This window comes from Eutrigla gurnardus (genome assembly GCF_963514095.1).
Source record: "Eutrigla gurnardus genome assembly, chromosome: 14".
In the NCBI taxonomy this organism is placed as follows: domain Eukaryota; kingdom Metazoa; phylum Chordata; class Actinopteri; order Perciformes; family Triglidae; genus Eutrigla; species Eutrigla gurnardus.
The window spans coordinates 10,321,236-10,336,806 of NC_139937.1; the positions used below are offsets into that span (position 1 = coordinate 10,321,236).

At 39.7% G+C, this 15,571-nt stretch overlaps 1 protein-coding gene across 3 annotated transcripts in view; it reads right to left on the reverse strand.

The window, feature by feature from the left end:
* LOC311024300 (CUB and sushi domain-containing protein 3-like) overlaps window positions 1-15,571 on the reverse strand; it is a 192,417-nt gene that overhangs the window by 110,042 nt on the left and 66,804 nt on the right. For all 3 annotated transcript variants that reach the window (XM_084026640.1, XM_084026641.1, XM_084026639.1), the window contains exons 18-24: window positions 13,816-14,004; window positions 11,464-11,580; window positions 8,139-8,354; window positions 6,693-6,881; window positions 4,291-4,460; window positions 2,933-3,089; window positions 708-899 (exon numbers count right to left, since the gene is read on the reverse strand). In XM_084026640.1, coding sequence (XP_083882766.1) covers window positions 708-899; window positions 2,933-3,089; window positions 4,291-4,460; window positions 6,693-6,881; window positions 8,139-8,354; window positions 11,464-11,580; window positions 13,816-14,004 — 1,230 coding nt within the window. The remainder of the gene's footprint in view (window positions 1-707; window positions 900-2,932; window positions 3,090-4,290; window positions 4,461-6,692; window positions 6,882-8,138; window positions 8,355-11,463; window positions 11,581-13,815; window positions 14,005-15,571) is intronic.

Here is a 15,571-nt window from a genome sequence, read left to right on the forward strand (position 1 = left end):
CATGCCATAATGCCAGACCGAAGTTCTTTCTATGAGAAAAGGAACAAATAGCTTTCACTGAAGAAGGCAGTTAGACACAGTGGCATTGAAAGTGCAATTCTGCACACATCAGGAATTTATAAATCATTTTAACCTTAATCCATCACTGCTGACAACAAGAAACAGACACTGTCAGAACACCTTCCAGAATTCAGCTTCATCATTCCTCTCTCTCTAAGCAGGTTTTAAATATGAAAGTACAGCCAAGACTGTATATCATGTCCATGACAGTCTGATGTATACACCAATAACAATGCCCTTTCCTTCTAGAAAAAGATGCTGATCAGTGGCTTGTAGATTAAAACATTTGAATAACATACCCATGAATTAAACGGAGCCAGAGCATCAATAGCAATTGATTGCTGCAGTGCTTGACTAAAGTGCTTCACTAAAGTGTTCTAAATGACTCTATACAGCAGTATCTGCATCAAGGACACATAGAGAGATAAATATTTCACAATAAAACAACAGATCCATTTATATTCTCTTACAACATGACACGGAGCATATTTTCTGTCAACACAGTTCAATTAAGAAGAAATCATGTTGAGATAAAACCATAGGATTAACACCTGGCTGAGCAACGTGCCTGGTCTGAATAAAAATAGAGGAAGAGATAGATGGACAGAGACCAAAAGCAGCACACAGACATAGACAGAAAGGATTACCTATACATGATGGCAGGTGGTTGTCCCATGCCCTTCTCTCTCCAGTCATGCACTTGAGTATGCCACTGCCGTGCAGGGTGTAACCTTGGTCACAGCCGAACGTGATGGCACTTCCAGCAAAGTGACCCTGGTCGCTGACTTTGAAACCGAACTGCGGCACGCCTGGATCATCACAGTGGGAGAGCTCAAAGCCTGGACAAGTAAGATTGAGAGGCACAGGCGAAAGAGAAGAGGGAGGAGAAGAATATGAGATTACATGAGAGACCATGTCCACATGTAAACAAAGAAGTGCTTCAAACCAAGTCCAAGGGACAGCATTCATTCTGCAAACCAGTGTCACACTTATCTGTATTCTAAATGCGTTATTGATTGAGCCTTGAGAATTAGTTTCAAGTTGGGGGTCGGGCTTGCCGTCCCATTATATTACTTAGCAGTAAAAGATTTTGAGAGAGAGCACAATTCACAATTTCATGTTCAATTGAGTGTGGGCATTAATGGGAAATAAACAAGCCACAAAACAAAGAAATGTTGCTATAACCTTTTAGCTCACCATGTTTGAACTTGCTCATGGCTGTTATATGTATTACTCTCTTTCAAGTAAATGAAAGTGGTCTGCTATGCAGCAGCAGTGGCTGCACATAAAACCAGCAGTGCTGATTTATAGTCTATTCTCAAAGCAAAGTCCATGCCCATGCCAGATGTTATGGTAGTATTACAAGTGTCATGCCCAGTATAAATCTCCAGCTGTTACTGCTCACATTTAGAAAATTACCCCTGTACTTTTGGTTGAAGAGTCATGAAAACATGTTCAGACACGCTGCCCGTATCACACCTTCTCCTTGCCCCTGTGCTGTTCATACATCAGTCAAACCTTGACTTGGAGCCTTTAAATGGGCTATTTATCCAGGTTAAAAGACCATGTAAAGATACACTTTGAAATGGATAAAAGCATGCCAGTTTGGATTCTGCCATTTACCATGTGCACATCCCTGGAAAAAATCTAAAATGAAATCTAATTAAGTGGTACTTAATTAGGGCTAATTTTGTAACTCAAAGGCATCCAGTAATTAAACCATCCTTTCTTCTGAACTAATGGTGGTTACATTTAGATGCTGATTGAAATAATTTAGCTGTTGTGAATGACTACACACCTTGATTCATGTACAATCTATTTCTTTTTTCTCCCGCAGACCTTTCAGGTTGCAAAACCAACCCAATAATTGGATAGCTGTAGCTCACTGAGTAACACAGGTTGTCCTTTGCCCACAAGGTTGGTGGTTCAAATCCCTGGCTCCTACGGTTTACATATCGAAGCAACCTTGCTCCCAGGGGGCTTTACAACAGTCCTCTACTCCTTAGGATGGGTAAAGTGCAGATGACATATTTCATGTTTGTACCTGTAAATATGTGCCAATTGATTTTTAACCATCCTATTGAAAACCCTTGTTTGATTTGAGGAACAGAATGCCACATTTGGTGTAATTATCACAGACAGAAAATTGCCAGTGTGAACTGAGTAACTACAAGTTGGCTAAAAACTTTTTGCTTTTATTCTATTCAAGTCAAAAGAGCATTCGGCCTGCCGCCTTTCTCCCTATGTTGAATTCTACCTTAGAAAACTGGTAGACGAGAAGATTTCAGAGAGCTCAATTGCAGGTAAAACACAAAAACACTTTAAATTGGAGTGCAAAATGCAGTGTCACCAAAACCTTCTCTTGTCAGTAATAAATTAGAAACAGTTAGCAACAATACACAGTCAGCAAGCCAATTAGGGGTAGAAACAAAACCCATCTATTACTGGCCCCCTTACAGCAATGACCAAAACTTCCAAAGCACACAAACACACTCATGCCTACTCTATATAGACAATTCCAACAATAATTCACCTGGTTTAACAAGGTACAGTTAGGCAGGCAAGGATTCTAATTGCAGAGGTGGGGAGCAATGTATAAGAGGAAAAAGGAATTCACATAGAGATAGGCAGACGGAGAGAACGGGTGGAGAGAAAAAAGCTAATTTCCCTGCAGGAATGGCGCAGAAACACCATGCTGTGTTTAATGGATACCCTGACAGTGAAAGACACAGTGAAGCAGGGTGAGGGTCAATTAAAATTTTCTTTAAAATTCTGCTACTTGAAATGCCTGGCTCCAGAAGTGAGGCTAAATTCACTCATTTGGAAAAGCTTTAGGGCCCCCCCCACCCCAGGGATATGAAATGTGACTTACTGTGGTATATGAGCCGGAACCCTGCTGCCGTCGCTTCCTGGTCAGAGTAAAATTCAAGCCACAGATAGTTGGAGGTGCTGGTAAGGGACAGACCTTGCATCGACGTGCCTGTGTATGTGCCAAGGAGGGGTGCTGCACCGTCTTTACCATCATACACCTGATCAGAGACAGAGAAGACGATCACGATGGAGAGTTTTGCTGTTTTTGCAGGATTAAATACCCACAATAAAAGTAGAATGATACATATCAGAATTACATATTTATACTACAGAAAGAAAGCCACAATATTATATATTATTCTTCCGTCGGATTTCATACATCTGCAGAGCTAACAAGGCTGAAAGAGGGATTTATTATGTCATGCAATTCAATATTATTATTTGTATTCATATTATACAAAAAAAAAAACAATTTTAAATCTATGGAGTCGCAGGAATGTTGTCTTTTTCTATATTCTATTTATTCCATCAAATGTTTTGAGTGAACAGCAATTATCAACCAAATATTATTTTAGAACTAAAATACAAGGGTAGTTTGAAAGCAGTGCATTATCCAAGCAAAGCATACGGTTCTTACATTGTTTTTCTATGTTGTGCGGATTTCTGCTAAATATAATTGCTTTTTTTCACAGATCCATTTTGATCCATGGAAATGATTGTTGACAAAACACCGTTATAAATTCCTACGAATTTCCAGCATTATACCTAATTTTTCCTGACTGACATCTGTGAAATAATAAAAAATTAAATACAAGACTCTTTCTTTGAAATACTACTGGGGTCCTTTCTGTCTTGTTTTGTTTTTCCCTTTCTTCAAGTCAATTTAGCATTAAGCATGTCTCTTCACATTTCAGATGTTCACAAAATGACTAAGTACAAGAGATTACTGTCTACACAACTCTAAAACTAGAAACACTGATAGTAGGCTACAATGATCTGTTAATTGGAGCATTAGACAAGACATCTGTATCCCAAAAAGAGTGCATTCCAGCTGTGAAGTGGGACTACATAGTCATTTGCATCACATTCATGGTGCTTATCAAAACTGTAAAATTGCCCCTTGAGCAAAGAATGAATCCCTTCCTTCCCACAGGGGGATGCTGCTGCTGCTGTTTGACCTATGCTCCGACTTTCATGGCAAAACAATTCTGCATTCTTGGCGCTTTCTACAAAATCCCTTTTGGGGTTCCTCAAATTGATTACAATACAAAGAGCACCAGGACCTGTCTCATAGACTTAAACAATAATTAAACAATTACACAAATTGATTTTCTTCGTAACCAAAGCCCTGTGTTTATTTGTTGATTATCTATTTTCTGTCAACAAAGGAGAGCGTTATGCACTGCATTATGTCTTTACCTTGAGGACGTCACTCTGTGCAAGTTGAAAGTTGCTGGCAGTGATGTTGATGCCTTTGCCTGTTTGGACACGAATGCTGTACACACATTCGTGGCTGTTGTCATAGCTCATTGGATAATTTGGTGACAAAAGAACTCCCTCGTTGTTGGAGATGGTCGACCCACATTCAGCTGCAAGAAAACATACACACAGAAAATAATAATTAATGTATTTGTTATACAAATATTACATGCACCACATGAATAGTTTTGCTTCCAAGCACTATTGTCATGTAAAATGTATGTCTTCACAGCAGTCCTTTTCTAACACGGGGCCAAACTAATGTGCCAGAGACAGTGTGAGGAATAAAAACATGTTAGGCCATTAAAATAAAGGCCGAGACACTGGTCTCTGACCCCATGGGAGCTATTCTAAGACACATGTGCAACATAACGGGAGTGGTTGCGTTCAAGGGTTATAGAGTGTTAAAGAGTTTGCTCAGGTGCTCTCTGAGTGTGCTTGACCTCACAGAACCTTTATGGACAAACAGGTGAGAGTTTTTTTTCATAATAACATTTAATCTAAGCAAGTTTTTGAAAAGAAAGTCTCCTTTCTCAAATCATGTTCAGCAGAATAATTGACATGACATGATTTATTGACATGGCATGACACACTCTGCGTTCCTCATGTCTTTATTTTTTGTATACAATATATGCAGACCTTGGGCGAGCGGGGGATGCCTCGGTGAAACAAGTCATTCATCCCCATGTTCTGTGATCGTGCGACAACTATTGAGCCTTTCGGCAAGTGCAGAACAGATTTTACTGCACATGTGGTGTACCCCAATGATATGACACGATATGACGGCATGACTTCTCCTCTATTTTAGACTTCTTCCCCATCCCAGAGACACACTTGATATGCGGAAGGACTACAGAGTGCCACTTCAGCTTTGGTAGCTATGAGGCGCATTGCCACTTAAAAACTTCTCGGCGCTTGTGTCACATTTCCAACAGGGAAAATGGCATCCCAAAATATGAGTGCGAGGGGGTGATATGATGAGGATTTTTTACAGTGTTCATTCTACGGCGCACATTTGACAGTGCTTTGGCTGACACCGATATTCAGCCGTATTCAGCCCGAGAGAGGCCTCTTGAGGCTGCAGCTACAGCAGGGGCTCTCCAGAATCCGAGCCTGTGAGTGCAAAGACCAACTGGTGGTGCCTTTGCTCAAACTGCCGTCCGATGCCAACAGAAACAGAATCATTCTGCTGCAATTAATGTCGGTGAGGCCAGTTTTTTGTTGGATGCTGTTGCCGATGACAACCCAGAGAGAGTGAACTGTGTGTGCGTTTCTATGCTACTGGGGATTAATTGTGAAATTATAGTGTCCTGTGTGTCTGATTAAGTTAGTTGTTCCAAATGTTGCTTTGCTGTTAATTCCTGTATTTAGCCAAGTAGGACTTGCTGCCAACCAGCTGCTAACAGCAAATGTTACCTAGTAGCATTATCAGGATCAGCAACAAGAAAGTTAATGGTGATCTCCAGATCTGTCAACTGCATAGGGCATTTCACTTGCCTGAACATAGAGTTTAATTGCCCCAGGTAAGTAGGCAGTAGGTGTAATTGCTGAGCCCTTATGGTGATTATGACATGATATGTTCATATTATCCCATGCCTAGCAAGAACTAGTTTATGACACAATACTCCTGCTATGAAGTCAGCTCTTTTAATGTGCTAGTAGTGTAAAGCTGTGCACACACCGGAAGAACTGCCCGACTCGCGTCGGTAAATTTGGCGTCGGCTACTTAATATGGCCGACTCGAACAACGACATGGGCGGTTCACACCTACGGAATTACAGCCGATGCCATACGTTCCGCGCTTGCGCGAGATGTAATGTCTCCAAAACAACAGGCGGCGCTAATCTGTATTGTGGGGGGCCAAAAAACACGAAAACCGGAAGTAGGCGGTCCTCTCTAGACCGCCTTCTTCGATTCCACTGGTTATCTGGTATGTTTACCATCGTCACTTCCGGGCTTCACTGATTCGCTAGTCAAGATGCTAGCCTCCACCAATCAGAATGGTAAAAGAATGACCGACTCGAATGGCGGATTACACATTTGAATCGGCTGAAATGAACGCCGACGTGGGCCGATTCGAGCGACCACAATGGTTTGGGCGCGTTTATCAGCTGTAACTGTCATTTGTGCAGAACTTTAGTCTTGTAGCTCACATCAGTATTAGTTACAGGTCTGAACTTTAAGTTGTGGTTTATTTAACTAAATCCAATTGCACTTGAGTTTTTGAAAGTTCACATCCATGCCAAATACATTTAGAACATGACATATACTAATAGAGGAAACTCTTCAATACACATGCACAAACAGGAAAGAGAACGGAATAAAAGCAGCTGACCACGTACCCACACACCTTGGCAGAGGGGCACTCCACATGCGGCGGCCACCTCCCAAGCACACAATCTCCTTTGCCCCCTGTAGACGATATCCTGTGTTGCAGTCGAATGCCAGTGAGTCACCAATGCCAAATCTGGAGCCTGTGTGCCAGCCAAAGAGAGGCGTTCCAGGGTCTTGACAGGGTTCGAGATCGTACTCTGGAAACAAGGTAGCCAAAAGAAATCAATATATACTTAATACTCAATTAGAATGATTTGTAACTTTTACTTGTCACTGATAATAATTCCCAAGGAAAAAAGTATTGTAGCTTGTGGGGATGAAGAGCCTTGCTCAAGGACACTTCATTAGGTTGGGATACATGCCAATAATCTTGAACCCTGGATGTCTGGATGCAGGATTGGCTCTCTAAAAGCTAGGCCACCCTGCATCCAATATTATACATGAGCTGATGGTGGCCTTATCATTGGAGACGTATTTGCAACTTACAATGCATAAGCAAAATAAGGTATTTCTTCCAGCAGCATTCCTCGTACATTGCAGTATGCAGAACTTTGAACAACTATCGATTTCAACGCGGCAAAATGGAACAGCAGCTTCCTACTGTAGGATGTGGCATGACAGCATTGATACATTGTCATCAGAAGGTTAAAAAACCTATTCTAATATAAACAAATCTATAGATGCTAATTACAGTGATTACAAATACACATACACACACAAAACGTCATGAATATTCATGGCTGCATAAGTTATGCTTTACTTCGGCGAACAGCAGGCAAACATTTAGCCAGCATGCTCATGAAGCAGACCCTCTCTCTCTTTTGCTACTTTACTATCTGTCTCACACACCCTTTTTCTCTCCCCTTCCTCTCCATCAACCCTGCTCACTCAGCATCACCATCTGTCTTATCTCTTTTCTCTCTCCCTATCTCCCTCTCTAAGCCTCCAATATCCACCTCTCTCGCTCTATGTCTTCATTCCTACATCTCTGCATGGGGCCCCATTATTTCTATACAACCCCCACCCCTTTCCCCTCCATCTCCTCAGACCTGAGGACACTGACCCACATGACATGCTTTGATGATCATTTCCATCGCGGTCAGACAGCCTCTACCTGCGTGACCTCGTTGTGTTTTAATTATCTTCCTCTGATCGGCGCAGCCTGAGGCATCGTCCACCTTAAGCACGCTCTCATTCTGACTGACAAATCACTCCTCACATCTTACTCTATCCACCCTTTAGAGAGGCTTAGCACTTTTGATCTCATCATTGAACGAGCTGTCTTTCACTTTTGCTTTCTACCCCTTCTACTGCACAACTCCACCCATGCTGTTTTCACGACCCTCACTCCTCCACACAACTCATCTCCCTCCCTTGTTTAAAGCTTCCCATCCCATCTAATGCTCCAACTACCCCCTGCAACCTACAGATACAACCCTCATATGCCTTCGTACCTGAGAAGGAGATGTTGAATCCCTGCAGTGATATAGAAAAGTCAGAAATGAAGCGTAGCTGAGCCTTGAAGTTCCCAAACAGACCAGCGTTAACTGGTGAAGGTCTTTCTGAGCCGGTGAGTCGAGCCAGTGGCTGGGCGAAGCTGCCATTTTCTGTGATCAGAAGGTAGTCATGGTGATCCTCCAGGTGGAAGGAGTAAAAAGTGAATTGTACACCTTGGAAGAGAAAATTAGACAGCCAAGCGTAAGAGGTTTTCAGGAAAATATGAAGAATCCCCGATATCAGATATAGAAAAAGCTTTGAATACAATATGTAATGCATAAATTTGATCTTTTTATTTCCACATTGACCCAAAAGGTTAAAACATGGATTTGCTGTTTCCATTGTAGGGCACAAACCGAACCTCAAAGTGAATGTGACTATTATTCATTTTAAATGTTAGCTTTAATTAGTTTGCTGAAACATCCATCTACAGTACAAAACACATGTTCATGTTTTTAATAATACATATTTTAATCCTTACAGTAGCATTAAGAATGTGCAGACTAAAATGAATCATACTAAAATGATCATAATAAAATGAAAAGGAAAAAAAGGGGAACATTTGGCATTTGATAAGAGACAATTAGAGAAAATAAGAAACTTACACTGAAAACTAAAAACGTAAAAATTATTTTCACACAGTAAAACTATATGTAAGTGAAGAACCATAGATTCCATCCAGTCCATGTGCATTAGTCAGTTTCACTTCTCTCAGTGGCCTTTCAGACCAACAGATCAGCATGAAAAGAGAACGTAATTGATGACAGAAAATGTGCTGCAGCAGCAGGTTGCTAAATGATATATCAACAAACGATTATTTAACTTTTAGGTTGGAAAACAAGATCAAGGTCTGTACCCCCCTGCTTCCATTTTCACACTGTAACTCTCCCAATAGCATCTTCATTCCATCCATGCTGGCCAGTTGGCTGCTTTTCAGTATAATACGCACACTGCCATTTAATGCCATCTGTCAAATCTGTTCAAATATGACTCTATAATGTCCTCTACAATGTTTGGCTCACTTGAAAGAATGGCCATAAAATAAATACCACAATTAAATGATTGATTGTGCTCTGTAAAACAGCAATTATATGATGACAGATGATCAATTAGAACAGTCTCTGTGAGGGTACCTCCTAATATTTTAATATAGTTGGTATGGGATGTTCTGAGGAGAATAGTTACATAGCTACTATCCCTAAAGATTAATTTGTCTTCCAGTCAGGAGCCACAGGATAATAATACACTAGGAAATTTAGAGCCATGATAAAAGATTCATAATCCTGATGGCAAGCATCACCTACCCTTTTCACATAGAACAGGGGGAAGTCTGAATAATAAGCTCAATATAATGCCAACCAAAACCATCAAAACAAAAAATGCAAAGTATGTAGGACAAAGACAATGTTGACAATAACTATACTAATTTGTAATTTATTTTATTTTGAGGCAAGGACAATTCACAATAGAGACATTAATCTTGTACAACAAGAAAATTATGCCAGGTTTTAGCAAATTGCTAGTTACCACCTGTAGTCCCACGACAGTACTACCCTAACGTAACACCAAAGTACATTTAAAACATGTTAAAATTATTCAAACTGGTGTGTTTCTTGAAAGTTCATTTTCAATGGTGGTCACTGAATTTGATGGCCTTGCTACACTCTGTAAATTGAGATCCTGCCTCTCTAAATCATATTTAATCAATGGAATTTGTCCCTGCTAAAATGTCAAATGTAATAGCTTATTTTCATCACTTACTATTTATAATTAATCACCATTGTTTGTCATGCTTCTGGGTTTTAGGTGAGGTCTGTGTAAAAGTCTTTAGCTTCCCAATTTTCTATGTGTATACAAAGTTTGAGGCCCCACACTAAATTCATTCTTACACCATATTAAGCTCTGTGTCAAATTTGATGATAATTAGTCTCATAGTTCAATCATTTAGATTATTTTCCAGTTGAGTCCAGTTGAGTTTCTTGCCTTTGGTTATTGTTGAATGTTAAAGGACCCATGTAAGAAATGAAAAGGATAATGCTGTTAAAACAAGTTTTCATTAATAGAGTCGAGGAGGAGAGGATTGATGTCCTTCAGTACTCCACCTCTTTATAGCATGCCTCTTAGAAACTACATACACAAGTTCACATAACTATCATTTTTGCCGTCATGAGCCTAATGTGTATATCCATGTCTACAGTAATTACATTAACTTGTTCTTACATAGGAAGACAAGGAATTAGTAAGGAGTTAAACATAATTGGACACCTTAGAGGCAGAAAATTAAAAAAAAAAATGCTTAATTTTGCCTTCATCATGACAAACATCTCAAGAGTGGAGGAATCACTTATAGGTCTTATGAGATTTCAAACATCAAAGGTGATTCTTGAATGAATTTGATGAAATCGAGGTGCTACTCTTTGACAATACGATCACTTGGATGTGTACAATTAGTACAATATGGTATATCAATGGGCCTTTTGGAAGAAGATAGCAAGACGGTAAAATATTGGGATAATACAGCTGAGTGCCAGGGTACTGAGATAAGCTCAGTGTGCAGTTCAAATGATAATGAATAAGAAGAAGAACTGGCTACTAATCTTTTAAGTGACAGTGAGCACTGTGATAATGGAAATTAACCTAATTAAATAGAGAATAATATGAGAATAAAAGTGAGATACCAGATTTTTCTTACCAGGTGAAACACTGACATGTCAAAGCTGTTCATTAAATAAAAAATTATGAAAAGCAATAAACTCTTAATAGTGTAAAATGCTGTCCAACTGAGGAATGTACTAAGCAGTGTACTGTACAACATTGGCCCGGATAAGTAGAATACGTGGGGAAATTGCTGATGAAGGAGAAGAATAAATTATACTGAATACTCCAATACTAGAACACATTTAAAAAAAAAAAAAGGTATCACACAGTCACATCTTGAGTCAGGGTTATATCCCAACACATACTCTGGATACTTGCCAAAGATGAAAAAAGTCAGTTCATTCAAATTATCTAAGCTCAAGTCACTTCTCACTTTATAATAATAAATCCCTGTAATGTTCTTGGAACCTGCTGAGGGGGTGCTGTTTTGATTTATAGTGTTATAATTTGGTCGTTGTGAGGACTATTGAATGTCAGTGTGGTACAGAGGAGGATCCCTTAAATCAATATTAAGAGTTCCTAAACTATACAGTATCGGGCTTAATAGCAACATTTTTATACATGTAAAAGTATGTTAGTATGCATTGTATGTATACTTATATGTAATTAGTGTGGTTTTCCTACCTTTTCCATGGTTGACTTCTACAGTCCATGTACAGTTTAGGGAGTTTGGATACAGCTCTGGAAAGCCAGGTGATAAGATGATCCCTCCAGGTCCCCTGATATCCCCACCGCATGATGCTGAATAGAAAGGGAAGATAATGAATGATAACTGTTGCCGGGGGGGGGATGAAAATTGTAAATGAACCAATAAATTCTTCACATGAAGACAGAGCAGTGGTTTAAATGAATAATGCATCGAGTCAAATCACATCCTGTCCTGCTATTTTTTTTTTTTTTTTTTTTTTTTTTTTATATAGGTACCTGTAATTCTTCCAACATAATGTTTTTTTCTCTCCAAACCCGCCCCACTGCCAGGACAATAAATGATTCATGAATTCAGCTATCCATCCACATTTTCTCCACTCCTGTGGCATCGTAAAGTAAAAGATATTGTCAGAAAACATGATTTTTCATTAAACTGACTTACTTAGAACTGACAACTGTATTCAGCACATTAGAGCATCAGGCTCTAATGTGCAACAAGGAACAATCGGCCCATTGCTGCGTCCAACTATGTTTCAGGTTGGGAGGACCATCCAGTTGCAATCCTCGTGTAGTGATAGGGAGTGTTGTCTGAACCAACGTCAACATCATCACCTCAGTAATATGACTCTGATTCATGTTGACTATTGACTTTAGTGCCAGAAAGCTTCTTATCTCATCAGCGGAAGTTAATGAGATAAATCTCTACCCTCATAAGCTGCTGAGGACCGGGAGGTTAATACTAGATCCGTTTGAAGGTTAAATGGTCTAATTGGATATTGTTCAAACCTGCAACCGTTTTCTCATGGCGTCATGTGTTTAAACTAAAGGTAATTTCACATACATTTTTGAAAATAGCATTGATGGAAATGTACACGCTTTTTAAAAATGTTTTCTTCTGTCTTTAAGTATACATGTGTTTGTGTACTCTTTGGCTTGAACGCCCCAAGAGTGGCGTTTCAACTGAAATTCTCGGATGCCTTCTTCAAAACAGCAATAGTTGACAAATATTAGAAGAAGAACTGTGCATGTACATATTTTCAAAGTAATGAATGTCAGATGATATTTTTGGAGGATCACTGAAATGCCTGAGGCTCCACAGCTGCACACACCACCCCCCCTCTCATCCTCTCTCCTTCCACCCTTGGGCCCTCCAGCAAGCACATCACATCAAGGCCTGAATCCTTACCCACCAACAAAATTATATCAAATATTTTATTAATGAGTCAAAATTACATAAAGTCATTAAAAGTGGATGAGTACGCTTGGCAAACGATCTACTTTAGAGGGTCTATAGGCAGAGAGCCAAGACATTTGGCACCAGTCTGTCACACACCTAGGCAAGAAAACGCACCAAGCCATAAAATTGATTTCAGGACAACTGCTGTGCTGAAGCCGCGTAAGACAGTAGTGTATCATATAAACGGTATGTTGCTCACCGTCAACCCTTGCGTGTATTTTATTTGTTATAGTCGTTCAACTGAGTGATCCGTGACTTAGACACATCATTTATGGTTTGTGCGCTGCAACAATTACTGCCACAATTGTCCCCCAGTCGGTTCTAAACAGCACAAAGAGCAAAACTGTACAAACACAGCCGGAAGAGGGAGATTATACAAGAGATCAAAACTATCAGGAACATGCTGAACTTCTGCTTTGAAGTTGAGCATAATCTGTCTTCAGTATTACATGATTCATAACACCCAAAGTAAGTTGTTCAGACAAGGACAGTGTCTATTGGTTGAACAAAAAGCAAGTTTGGTATGTCAAGCTGCTGCTGTAGGCTACCCATACTGACTTACGTTTGTGTAGTTACCGCTTGCCAACAAGGGCTTGTATTTCTTTTTCTCCCACATTAGTAGTATAGCAATGAAAGTGGCCACTGGAAGAACCCAGTTACCTTTTGAAAGCTGAATTTAGAAACCTCTTGCCAGTTACTAGTGGCAGCATCCGATAACAATGTGCGACTAAAAGACTGCCAGACTATACAGTGCATACTGTTTGCTCAAATAGAAACAATCTGATATTCTAATGAGCTGATGTGGTGCTGTATTAAATTCAAATCAATGCTTCAAGTCATAACTGGGTCAATTATTAAATGTAGCCTTAATGACTTAACATAACATGTTAGTTAAAATGCTTAAAAGGACGAGCAATGTGGTCCTTGTATATTATGGTCATTCAGCTATAAGATGTTTTAAGGGTCAATAAGAATATACCAAAAAAAAACCCATCTTAAACATATGATTTGAATTCTCTCAGAAGAAAATGATGCCGTCATGGATGACGGATGGAATGCCCTGCAAGAAATTCTACATTGTGCATCCTTACCGTCACAAGTGGGCAATGGGTGGCTCCAGAAGTGGTTCTTCTCACAAACCAGTGGCTCATCGTGGCTTAGCCTGTATCCTGGGTCACACTGGAAGGACACCGTGGAGCCGATGGACAGGTCATGGCTTAGTCGTACACCATTCACTGGAATACCAGGATCCATGCAGGAGTATGTGTCCAATGTGACCACTGCAGAAATGAATGAATACAAATCAAACGGTTGTTTGAGACAACTGTACATCAAGTCTTTTTTGTTGACAAGTTAAGCTTTTCGTCTGTGCGTTAACCTATGGGCTTGAGGTCTGTTACTGTGACTGATTTTACATTTAAAAAATGAATGCTCATGAGTTATGCTTACTTACTTATTGTTGCATTAAGGAAAACAATGTTTAATCTTCCAAGTGGGGTTGTTTTAGATGCAATAAAAATAGTGTTCTCATGAGTGTGTTTGTTATCCCTCTCCCTCGCGCTCTCTCTATTATACTTATACTACATGCTATAGATTACAGTCATGAATATAAATAACCTAGAAGAGCCCAGAGCGACTGATAACAGGGCCCTTCCTTTACACTGCTAGTCCTCTGTAGAAACGTGTCTTGCTCTCCTTGAGTTATACCTGATATTTTTAGTGTGGAAACATGAATATTGCCTAAAGTGGAGCATTCATTGATAAGAAGTGAAATAAAAGAAAACATACATGGAATATGGGTCTTGGTATGATTTGATGACATTTAGTAGTATTTTTTTCAAAACTGAATACATCCATGTTATGCATAACATACCATACAAAGGGAATCGGATGCAGTGTTCCCATGCTTTAGTTTATTCATAACCTAATTCCCAACAGTCCTAATTCTTAAGAACAATTTAACAAACTAACTAGGCTGGGTTTCCCCAAAGTATTTCAGCAATAAGATATGTCCTAAAATTGCAATGGGAGAAGCTAATATGATCTTCCGGTTATTGCTTTTCAATAGCCTCATCAGCAAAGAAAAATGCACTTGAGAGTCAAACATAATAAGACAAAGGCACTTGTGGTCTGCTTTCAGTCAATAATACAGACATAATAACAAACTCTGTCTTATGAATCACATTTGAGTGACAAGCGTGATTATGCTGGTGAAAACAATCAGGAAAATAGATCACATATGTCCAGAGTATTTTTCTATTTGATTTTTCAAAGACTACCACTCCATGCATAATGATATGGAGAGAAAAAAATAAAAAAACGTCCCTGTGACCAGAAGATTTTACCCAGTTATTCAATGATGTCTTCCCCCTTATTCGTCTGTGCAGATACAACCTTCCTCCACAAGCCTGCCCCTTGTCAGGTGCAACAGTAGCCCATACTGTTGCACCTGACAAGGGGCAGGGCAGTGAAAGAACACATTTGGAAAACAAAACAGTGAATCTGGTGGCTTAAATTTAGATCAGGTCCCTTCAAGTCTGTCGTAATCCACACTGACATGCATTCTCACAATTGCATTGAACTCTCTTCTATTTAGTTTCAGTGTGCGTTTACATTTACAGTTGACAGCACAATATAATTCAATAGTGCAATAGTGCAAGTCCACTGAGTAAGCTGTACAGCCGACTTTATCCTAAAGTTTGGCTTTGATTTCACCCAGAAGCTGTTCTATAACCTCCCACACAAAAGATCCTGCACACAATGGGGGTTCTAAAGTACTGTTCAACCTGAGGTTACTGTGAGAAATCCTGAAGATTAGGTCCTTTCGTGGTAGCCATGTTGACATTT